The following is an 11,948-nucleotide window of genomic DNA, read 5'->3' as shown; positions in this document are numbered from 1 at the left end:
CCTACAATTTTGCCAAATTTGGTTGAAATCCATTCAGCCGTTCGGGCTAAAAGTGAAATCGACCGCCCTATGGAAATTAACATGGGGAAAACGCGATTTGGGACCCCCCTTTTATCTTGGCCCCCGCTTGACGAATCCCCCCCAAACTTTCAGGGAAGGGCCGGAACGCCGCGAGGCCATTTTGAGGAAATTTTCAGTCAGATTCGACAACCGGCGCCAAAGTTATTCCAAATAGAATTTTGAGATTTAACATTGAAAAAAATCCTAACTATAACTACCTACTGGCGACCGCCAGTAGGTAATTTATATATATATATATATATATGAGAGAGAGAGAGAGAGAGAGAGAGAGAGAGAGAGAGAGAGAGAGAGAGAGAGAGAGAGAGAAAATATTATAGAATTACTAATTTTTCATTTAATAATATACATAATTTCAAAAATAAATTAAACTTTATTTTTCTTTTTTCAATAATTAAATATAGCAATTTAAACATGTTGTATTAATAATCAATTATTCTCTATTAGTGTAATAAAAAATGATGAGCTGGAATAAAACCTTTGCTGGCAGCTGAGGTAAGTAAAATGAAAATGCTTTTAAATGTTTGTAGTGCACATGTTTGCAAGTAAGCATCCCCTGAGGGGCCTGCACAAATTGCAATGGAAACTCTGATGCCTGCCTTACCTGAGGATCAAAGTATACCATGAGAGGGCTGACATCCTTGGCGGTAATGTGGGACAAGCCATTTGTGCAATGAAGAAAAGCACTGACTTTTGGAAAACACTGTGTCCTTCAGTGGCAGGGGGAGTAGCGCTGCTTATGACGGTGCCACTTCCCTGATTATTATACTACATTACGGCCTTACCAGTCTGGGTACCCAGAGTAATATTCCGGGAACTAGATTCTCTGGTTATCTCAATCCTTTGACCACACATGCTGCAGTGGTCGCTGTCTTTGGGGCGGATTAGCCGTGCCCAAGGTTGAATTATACTATCTAGCAGCACAACTACAATGGCTTACGCAAGGGGTAGCACAAAGACACACACCGGACTGTGAGGTGGGACCATTAGTCCCAGACCTCGTCAGTCTGATGGGAGCATTTCTTTAAAAAATGAGAGTGCCCCTCTGCTACTGACACTACGGAATTCCAGCTCATACTCAAAGTCTGGAATACCCAGAAATGGACCATCTCACAGGGAAAACCAGGACGGGTTCCCCATCGGTCTTCAGCGCCAGGATACTCCATGGAGTCGCAGTGCGCTTTACAAGTACACCCACATTTACATTTGGAATAGATGCCTCCAAAAGACGGGTCCAAAGATTCCCTACTCCCCAGACAAACCCATGACCATGTTAAAGGCATTGCCCCATTGAGTGGACAGGGGAGGCATGACGATTTGGGATGATGCAGGGGCGAAGAAAATGGGAGATTTATTTCGAGAGGGAATTTCTACTCCCCTTCGACAAATTTCAGACAGAGCTTAGGGTACCCCCATGTCATTTTCTACTCTTTGGGGCTGGAACAGCGGCACTCCGCAAACACCGGGGGACTGGACTGGTGGAACCGCCAACCCATAAGACCTGTCAGTATATTGTCATTTCCTCAGAAACCAATGAAGCATTAACCTGCTCTTATAAAGCGATACAGAGAGATGCCGCAGCCTCTGGAGACCCTTAGAACCAAATGGGAAGGGGACCTGGGACTTCCACTAACAAATGGAGCTTCGGAGAAGATACTAGAGAGAACACCAAAAATCTCATGAAATGCCGGGTTTAAATTAATCAAATAGTATGTCCTACATAGAGCGTATCTCCCACTGGGGCGCATTAATAAGTATATGAACACAACAGGAGCGCCCTGTCCCAGATGTGGGGAGGAGGGAGCTGAATTTGTGCACATGATGTGGGCTTGGCCTGCATTGTCTGCATATTGGGAGGAGGTAACAAAGGGGTTGGCAGATGTCATAGAAAGGGGGGTCCCCTGGTCATTGCATATTGCATTGGTGCCCACAAACCTCTAAAACTAAAACGACGAGTAGGTTTCAGGACCGTACATATATATTAGCAAACAGAGAAATAACTAGACATTGGAAGGACCCTAGGGGACTCCTAATCACTACCTGGTGTAGAGAATTGGAGAGATGGTCAGGCTTTGAAAGGCAAAAAGAACTGCGAGAAGCTAGGCGGGGTCTAGGCTCCAACGACACAGCGCAAGCGTGGGATACATTGGTGGACTGCCTGAAAGACCCGGAGCAGCGATTCCCTCTGGGAACACCACATGGATCGACTGCTGTTGCCCCTCCTTAACAGTATTCGATGCATGACCTAGATGAGGCAGGTCCATTCATCTCCCACCATGCATCTCCCAACCCTGCATCTCCCAACCATGCTTCTCTCAACCATGCATCTCCCAACCCTGCATCTCCCAACCATGCATCTCCCAACCATGCATCTCCCAACCATGCATCTCCCAACCCTGCATCTCCCAACCCTGCATCTCCCAACCCTGCATCTCCCAACCATGCATCTCCCAACCATGCATCTCCCAACCATGCATCTCCCAACCATTCATCTCCCACCCATGCATCTCCCGACCATGCATCTCCTAATTATGCATCTCCCAACCCTACATCTCCAAACCATGCATCTCCCAACCATGCATCTCCTAACCATGGATCTCCCAACCATGCATCTCCCAACCATGCATCTCCCAACCATGCATCTCCCAACCATGCATCTCCCAACCATGCATCTCCCAACCATGCATCTCCCAACCCTGCATCTCCCACCATGCATCTCCCAACCCTGCATTTCCCAACCATTCATCTCCCAACCATTCATCTCCCACCATTTATTTTATTTTTATTTTCAAAGTTTTATATAGCACGAACAAGATCTTTGCAGATATCAGAGCGCTTTACAGGACATGGGGTGATAGCATAATAGTAGGTAAAAGTTGAGGTAGTTAGGTACGATATGCATAGTTACATAGGTAGGTCAAAAAACATGAGGTAGGTACATGGGATGATAGCATAAGAGTAGGAAATAGTTGAGGTAGTTAAGTACGATATGCATAGTTACATAGGTAGGTCAAAATACAAGAGGTAGGTCATAGTTGAGGTAGTGTAGGTAGAAGGTGCAAAGTCAAACAGGTACGCCAATAATATGAGAGTACAAAAAGAGGGAGCATCTCCCAACCCTGCATTTCCCAACCATTCATCTCCCAACCATGCATCTCCCGACCATGCATCTCCCAACCATGCATCTCCCAACCATGCATCTCCCAACCCTGCATCTCCCACCATGCATCTCCCAACCCTGCATTTCCCAACCATTCATCTCCCAACCATTCATCTCCCACCATTTATTTTATTTTTATTTTCAAAGTTTTATATAGCACGAACAAGATCTTTGCAGATATCAGAGCGCTTTACAGGACATGGGGTGATAGCATAATAGTAGGTAAAAGTTGAGGTAGTTAGGTACGATATGCATAGTTACATAGGTAGGTCAAAAAACATGAGGTAGGTACATGGGATGATAGCATAAGAGTAGGAAATAGTTGAGGTAGTTAAGTACGATATGCATAGTTACATAGGTAGGTCAAAATACAAGAGGTAGGTCATAGTTGAGGTAGTGTAGGTAGAAGGTGCAAAGTCAAACAGGTACGCCAATAATATGAGAGTACAAAAAGAGGGAGCATCTCCCAACCCTGCATTTCCCAACCATTCATTTCCCAACCATGCATCTCCCGACCATGCATCTCCCAACCATGCATCTCCCGACCATGCATCTCCCAACCATGCATCTCCCAACCATGCATCTCCAAACCATGTATCTCCCAACCTCCGAGATACCACAAACTAGATAACTATCCTGGCTAAATGATATGGACACAGAGGGATACTCCTGACACTGACTGGTCCCCGGATATTGGAAAATCATGCGAAGAGGGCCATGGGCAAGAGTGGAGAGGGAGGAAAAAACAGGGTAAAGTAGGTAGTTCAACAATTGTCTATTTTTGCAGGAATATGCACAATGAAGTATAATTTGTAATCTAATGACACAAAATGTTAATTGTATTCAAATGTGTAAACCTTAATAAAATTTATTCCCCCCAAAAAATGTGCAAGTAGGCATGTGCTTGTGTGAGAAACAGCATGTGTATATGTGAGTGAAAGTGAGTGACAGGTTGTAACTGAAAATGAGTGAGAGTGGGTGCCAGTAACTGAGTAGGAGTAAGTGAAAGTGAGTTAGAGAAAGAGTGACTGCGAGTGAGAGAGTGATCTAGTGGGAATCATGAGTGAGTGAGTGGTAGTGTGAGTGTCAGTGAGTGACTGTAACTGTGAGGTAAAATGATTGAGTCAGAGTGAGAATAAGTGGTAATGGGTGAGAGTAAGAGGAACAACACGTGAGGGTGAGTGAGTGAGAAAGTACGAGAGAGTGGGAGTAACTGTGAATGTGAGAGTGTGTGCACATAAAGGATTGAGAATGAGTGAGTCAGAGTGAGTGGGGATAAGGAAGACTGTATAGGAATCAGTGTGTACCAGGGAGTGCAAGTGAGTGTCAGTGAAGGAGAAACTATGAGTTAGAGTACGAGTGAGAGTAAATGACTGTGAGTGAGTCAGAACGAGTGATGGTCAAGAGAGTGTGTAAGAATGAATGGCTGAGTGTGAGTAAGAATGTGTGTGACAGTAAGCGTGAGTGAATGAATGAGCATGAAGGGGGAAGCGGTGTTTAGTGTGAGCGTTTCCCGTTGGTCCTAGCATGCGGAAGGTCATTCACCCATGGCAAAGTGCTGGTAACTGGGGCGATTCTTATTATGACAGGCACCTGTGACAAAACACTAGCCCTGGCATACACAAGTGGTAATTATTGGCATATGGGGAACCCATGGCAAAATGATGATGCTGGCATACTGGAAGTAAGGCTTGGCATGGGGCACCCATGGAAAAACGCTGGAGCTGGCATACTGGAGGGAACTCTTAATATGGGGAGCGCCCCTGGTAAGATTCTGGAGTGGGCACATTGGAGGTAATTCTTGCATACAGAGAACAACCGTGGTGTATGGGAGGGGGGTGACCATGACACAATTCTGGCTCTGACAATTTGTGAGATAAGGGCCTCTAATGGTATATAAATGACACTAATGGCAAAATTCTGACACTGGCACATTGTATGCAATTTTTGGGCTAATGGGGCATCCATGACATATTGTGGCACCCGTGGCAAAATAAAATCAGCGGTGCAACATGCAATCTTCTGATTAAACTAAAACACAACCTAAAAACAAACACGTTTGTGAACAAGGTGTTGTTTTCTTGTGAATACGTGAAAACATATGTTTTGAATAAATCTTCCCCTCTGTTGCTCACACAAGTGATGGTGCCTTTCAAATGACCGTAGATGAAAATGTATTAAGAACAGTGCTTTGAATGGGTTGGGACTGGCCTGTACCGAGCATCTTATCTGAAAGGGGGTATACCTGCGTTTCTTAGCAATTGTGCAATGCGCCTAGTCGGAGAGCACTGGCCCTTCTCAGTGGCAAAGGTACTCTGGGGGAGTGAATACCTACACGTTTATAATTCCATTTAACGCACTGATTAAAATTAGGAAATCCATAAGACAATAACATACTTCATATTCAACCTACGGTCCAAATCAATTAACGTATGTGTGCATCACTCCCATGTTTTATCTTTCTTTCTCTTTCTATAATGTATCAATATATTACTCCTTGTGGTATACAATAGGCCAACTATTAGCTTGTGGTATAATAAATGTAGGTTCCCGGTGCTTTTCTGTGTGTTCTGGAATCTTCATTTTTCGTGAATGCAAAGAGAAATTAATTATGTTTTCTGAGCATTTCCGGTGAGCGGCTTACTAGAGGTGGTGTGTAAAAAATACATTTATCTGTGTTGTGGTATGTTAATCATGCAGTCCTCGGGGATTTCAATTATTATGATGTCATCAAAGTTAAGGTAATGAGACATCATTCCCTAGGAAGATGTATGGTTAAAGGTCATATGATGTAACTTCCTGTGACATGATTACGGTAAAGGGTGTGTGCTGTCACTTCTGTTACTCCCAGCATTTTGATGAATCAGCGTCCATGTTTCTCGACTGGGTCAGGTAGATCAGTGAACTAATGAACCCACTGAGACTGGGTATCTATGTTTGACCCCCATTGACGCATTTTTGCTTCCAAGCTGGTCCCCTCAACCTTTTAGCATTGCGAGGATGATAAAAGGAGTATCTGCGCAACAATAAACAGCTTTTATCCGTCACAAAGGCAAAGAGGGGATGACTGTGTGCTCTAAAGAATATGACGGTTGCATATGCAGTGGAGACCATATGGAACTGGTCAAATGGCAGCCAAACCCTAGGTTTTTAAACCATTTCGCTCAGCTCGTCCTCCACTTCCCCCGGCAGCAGGAAGCGCGCTGCCCTCACACCCACACTCTTTTTTTTCATTTTTTTTTTAAAAACTGGAGCTGTGCAACACAGGAAGTGGCCGGGGCTGGAGCGCAGACTGCCTCCCAGGCCGAGCCAGCGCCCCGTCCCGTTATCTTTAGCATGTCAGGGCTCCCCCCCTCCCCTCACACTCACTGACACTCACACACCAATGACAAAGAGCGTCTCCCGGCCCTCCGCCCTCCCTCCCTCCCGTCCGGCTTCCTCGCAGCGTTTCCTGCGCTGCTCGGGGCACTGATTTTAACTGGAGAAGGAATGAGAGGCAGAGCGCGGGGGGCAGGAAACTCCTCCAGCTGCTGCCCCTGACAGAAGGCAGGCAGGCAGGCAGGCGCGCAGGGAAGGGGCCCGCAGCCGGACAGACCCCCGCGCAGCCCCTCCGGAGACGCTCGGCTTCTGCGCTCCAGCGATGCCACGCGAGTGTATGTGTCTTCAAGGAGCGCCTGTATGACCGGCGGCCGGGTAAATAGGGCAGAATCTCTGCTATCTGGTTTTATTACATTCCGCATCTCAACTTCAAAACGTGTGCCAAGTTTGTTTATCACACCATCGGGGTGTGTTATACTTTTAATTCCAGGAGGACAGGCACAACCTCCCCCAATGGTTCCTGAGAACTGTAGCAACTAGAAGCCGCCCTGTTGCGCCAGGATGTGACAGCATTTTTCTTGCTCACTGCACACAGCCAACTGGAAGAAGCAAGCGCTTGGATACCTGGGCCTTTAAGCGCTACATAAATAGCACATACATATTGGATATTGGATATTGGATATTGGAGGGGTATTTGTAAAGCGCAGACGTTCGCTCCGAAGGGAGCATCTTGGCGCACATATCCCCGACTCGTTGTTGCTCGTCTTCCTCCCGCACCCCAGAGCGGCCGGGCATCCCTTGAGGGTTTCATGTTCCTGTTCCCCGGCCGTTGCCTGGCATCCGACATCCATGTCACAGGAGGCAGGCGCAGCTCCAGAGGCCGCCTGAAGGAAGGTTCGAGTGGCCCTGCTGGGTGGTTTTTCGGGGGACCTGGGGCGCCGCTTGCTGGATTAACTCATGAAGAACAAGGGGGCGAAGCCGAAGTTCAAGAAAAAGGGAGCGGGCGCCTTCGGTTGTGACCTGGCGGAATACTTGGAGACCTCGGGGCAGGATGGTGAGTGAATCCCAAGTTCCTTCTTGATAGCCAGGCTTGCCGCTGCGCAGGGGGCCCTGTGTGGGATGCGCCAAGTCAGGACGTTTATATAGCGCACTATTGCAACCTGACAGATTTCTAGAGACGACCAGAATTCTAATCCTGGCTTCCCCGCTCTACCTCTATGTGTGATCGTGGGCAAATTATCTTTCACAGCGGAAACTCACGTTGACCAGTTATAAATGATTTCCACTGGGTCCTGTTGCTAATATGTTTTCTTACATCTACTGAAGTAATACAAGGTGTCCATGGAGAAGCTTTTTTTAATGTAGCATTATTTTACATTTTCTACTGTGTGAGGAGGGGGGGGGGTTAGATACTTCAGTTTAGGAGAAATACAGAGCACTTGGCGATTGTGATGTGTTTTGGACCAAGTTTCAGTTCACAGGGAGGGCGTGGCCCATCTAGGACAAACAGCATTTACACTGATACTGCATCTAGCTGTTTGCCGCGGCTCAACAACACGTACCCTGTAGGCGCCTAGAAGAGGCATTGTATTGTGCTTAGCTTTTAAGGTCATCTTTCTGCAACATCGCCCCCCCCCCCCCCCCTCCAAATGTGAAGTACTGGAGGGAACGCATGTAAAGATTGAATTGGCTGCGCGGGACTTTCTATGCAGAAGTGCAAAGGGAATTCACCCTCTGTGCACACTACACTAGTGTTATCTGGCAAAATGTACCACGTGACATAGAGAGCACAGCCCATAGTAGAATAGAAGTTGTATAAGCGGGCGCTCCTTCGGCTGACATCACCAATGTCCATGACGCCGTGGGGAGTGAATTCTATAGGCTGGCTGATGAGCTAGTCGTGAAACAGGCCACTTGTCAAGAGAAGCCAACCCCTGCAAATCCCAGGTGGGAAAAATGTCAAAACTCACTTTTATATGTGTTCTTTGTCTATCCAATCATGAGCCAAGAGGGACACCGTCGGCATTCATGTCACAGGGCGGAGCTTTACATGTTAATTCATTTATTCAGCCAACCATCCATCTAAGCACCAACAGATCCATTCCCAGTTACGCATCCAGCCACCCGTCCACTTCCTCATCCAACTATGCATCCACCCATCCATGATCCATTCATGCCCCTCATCCGTTTGTCCACCCACCCAAACGTCTCCATATTCATCGCTGAAATATTTCCTGCACTTCTTGCTTTGACTTCACACCTGAAACCTGCCCTGTTTTTGTTAGAGGTCTAACACGGCTTCTGGGAGGCGTGCAATGGTTGCGGGAATGCACCCGACTCCCCCATGGAGCCCCCATAGGTCTTAGGGGGTGGGGGATGTGAACAGTTGGTCAAGTTGCCTTTTTGTAGAACCGGGAAGACCGCGCTGCATTCATGGTTCCTTAACTATCCATTGTAAATGGTAAAACTGTGTGATCCGGGGAAGAGAGATAGATAGATAGATAGATAGATAGATAGATAGATAGATAGATAGATAGATAGATGGCGATAGATAGATAGATAGATAGATAGATAGATAGATAGATAGATAGAGAGCGATAGATAGATAGATAGATATATATATAGATAGATAGATAGATAGATAGATAGATAGATAGATAGATAGATAGATAGAGGGCGATAGATAGATAGATAGATATATATATAGATAGATAGATAGATAGATAGATAGATAGATAGAGGGCGATAGATAGATAGATAGATAGATAGATAGATAGATAGATAGATAGAGGGCGATAGATAGATAGATAGATAGATATATAGATAGATAGATAGATAGATAGATAGATAGATAGATAGATAGATAGATAGATAGATAGATAGATAGAGGGCGATAGATAGATAGATAGAGAGAGAGAGAGAGAGAGAGAGAGAGAGAGAGATAGATAGATAGATAGAGTGAGGGCAATAGATAGATAGATAGAGTGAGGGTGATAGATAGATAGATAGATAGATAGATAGATAGATAGATAGATAGATAGATAGATAGAGATAGATAGTGAGGGCAATAGATAGATAGAGTGAGGGTGATAGATGGATAGATAGATGGATAGATGGATAGATGGATAGATGGATAGATGGATAGATATTCACTGAAAAAACAACAGTTGAAGGGATGTTATAGTTGGGCTCATATTTCACTCATTCAAAACCAGAGACATTCAGCAGTTATAGTTACATGATCTAACTACAACTAACGTCCCACAATGCACTGCTTATATCCTCACATATTGCGTCACTCATGACATGGTCAGTGACACCACTGATGACATCACTGATGACATCTCAAATGACATCACTGATGACATGAATGGGTTTGTAGGTGGTGTATAGAAGAGTGAGTGGGGGTATACGTTTTTGTATGGGCGTGGCAGTGGGTGTATGAGTGAGTGGCTGTGTATCTGTATGAGTGAGTGAGTGGCTGTGTTGGTTGCTGTGTTGATGAATGAAAGGGTGAATGAGTGACTGTATGGTTGAGTGTGTCGGTGTCAGTGGCTGTAAATGGTGAATGAGATGAGAGGGTGCATGAATGGTTGAATGGGTGATTGAGCAGGTACCTAAGTGTCTGCATAGGTGAGTGACAGGGTAGATGAGTGGCTGTATGGGTGCATGGATGGGTGTGTAAGGGGTTGTGTGGATGGGTGTATAAGCCAGTGCATGGATGAGTGTGTGGGTGTGTGAGTGGCTGTATGGGTTAGTAAAAGAATGTAGGAGAGGTTGCCTGGGAGAGCATGTGCTTGTTTGAGTAACTGTATAGGTGAGTCAGCACGTGTGTTACTATATGTATGAGTGATTGGATGTGTGAGTAACTGTATTGGTGAGTGAGTAGCTGTGTAAGTGACTGTATGGGTGAGTGAGCAGATGAGTGAATAGCTATATAGGTGACAGATTCAGTGTATGGGTGTATGAGCGGGTAAGTAAGTGTCTGTATAACTGGATGTGTGAGTGTCTGTATTAGTCAGCGACTAGTTGCATAAATGCCTGTATATGTGAGTTAATGGTTGTGTTAGTGATTGTATGGGTGAGTTGGTGTGTAATGTATCTATGGATCAATGAGTAGGTGTGTGAGTGTTTGTATGGGTCTTTGAATGGGTATGTCAGTGGTTGTGTGGGCATAGGTGTATGGAATGTTATATGGGTGTGTGAGTGGTTCTGTGGAAGATGTCATCAGTGATGTCATTTTAGATGTCTTGAGTGATGTCACTAACCATGTCATGAGTGATGTAATATGTGAGGTCATAAGCAGTGCAATGCAGGGCATAAGTAAAAGTTAGCTCAAGTAACTTTAACTGCTGAATTTCTCTGGTTTTGGATGCGTGAAGTGTGGGCCGAACTATTACACACCTGTAACCTTTCGTTTTTCAGTGCATTTCTAAGGTTTTTTAATCCTATTACCAAAATATAATGTCCCTGTAACCTTTGTTATTTCAGTGAATTTCTAAGGATTTTTAAATTCTATTTCCTAACTATAATGTTCCTGTAACCTTTAGGTTTTTTCAGTAAATTTCTAATGTTAAAAAAATATATATTTCTAAACTTTAACGTCCATATTACCTATGGGTTTTTACAGTGAGTCAGTTAGATTTTCTTTTTTTTTTAAATATAATTGGATATTGTACATTACATCTGTATTTCGTACCAGTCATTTATGTATTACTCTGTGCCACTCCATGTCAATTCAGGAAGTGAATTATTAACTGTAGTTTTTATTTTTTTTGTGAATTATTTTTTATCTTCACGACAAAACGATGTAGCAATTGCCGCAAATGCGTCGCAAACACGCAAAACCAACACAGACATTCAATAGCCAAAAGCACATTCAAAATGTATAAGTAAAAAATTGATTCTAACCATCAAAGTACATAGAACACTATCTAAATAAGTCTGATAAAACATGTAAAACTCTATCAATGTGTCTGTCATAGCATGTATGACTGAGTGAGATCCATGACTGGCTGTGTAAGTGTGTCAGGGAGTGTCTGAATGGGTCTGGCCCTTTGTGCATGAATCTCTTAGTATGTGTATGAGTCTCTAAATGGGTCTGTGCCTGGGTGCATGAGTGTGTAAGTGGGACTTTGTGTGCATGAGTCTCTGAGTAGGTCAGTCAGTTGGTGCATATGAATATGAGTGACTCAGTGGCTGCATGCTTCAGTGGATCTGTAAGTGGTGCATGAGGGTCTGCGAGTGGGGCATGAGTTTTTGAGTGGGCTTGGGAGTAGGCAGCTAAGTCTGTGGTTATGTGAGAGGGTGCATGAGCCTCTCAGTGGGTATGTGAGTGGGTACATGAGCCTCTAAATGGGTCTGTGCCTGGATGCTTAAGTCTCTGAGTGGG

General features: G+C 44.8%; 1 protein-coding gene across 1 annotated transcript in view; it reads left to right on the top strand.

Annotated features, from left to right (window-relative positions):
* The first annotated feature begins 6,702 nt into the window (after positions 1–6,702).
* ARHGAP31 (Rho GTPase activating protein 31) overlaps positions 6,703–11,948 on the top strand; it is a 529,489-nt gene continuing 524,243 nt past the window's right edge. The window contains exon 1 of the mRNA XM_086935536.1: positions 6,703–7,610. Within this exon, the coding sequence (XP_086791662.1) occupies positions 7,514–7,610 (97 nt within the window). The 5' untranslated portion in view covers positions 6,703–7,513. The remainder of the gene's footprint in view (positions 7,611–11,948) is intronic.

Source organism: Lissotriton vulgaris, chromosome 8 (assembly GCF_964263255.1).
Source record: "Lissotriton vulgaris chromosome 8, aLisVul1.2, whole genome shotgun sequence".
NCBI lineage: Eukaryota > Metazoa > Chordata > Amphibia > Caudata > Salamandridae > Lissotriton > Lissotriton vulgaris.
This window is presented reverse-complemented; position numbering and strand designations above follow the sequence as displayed.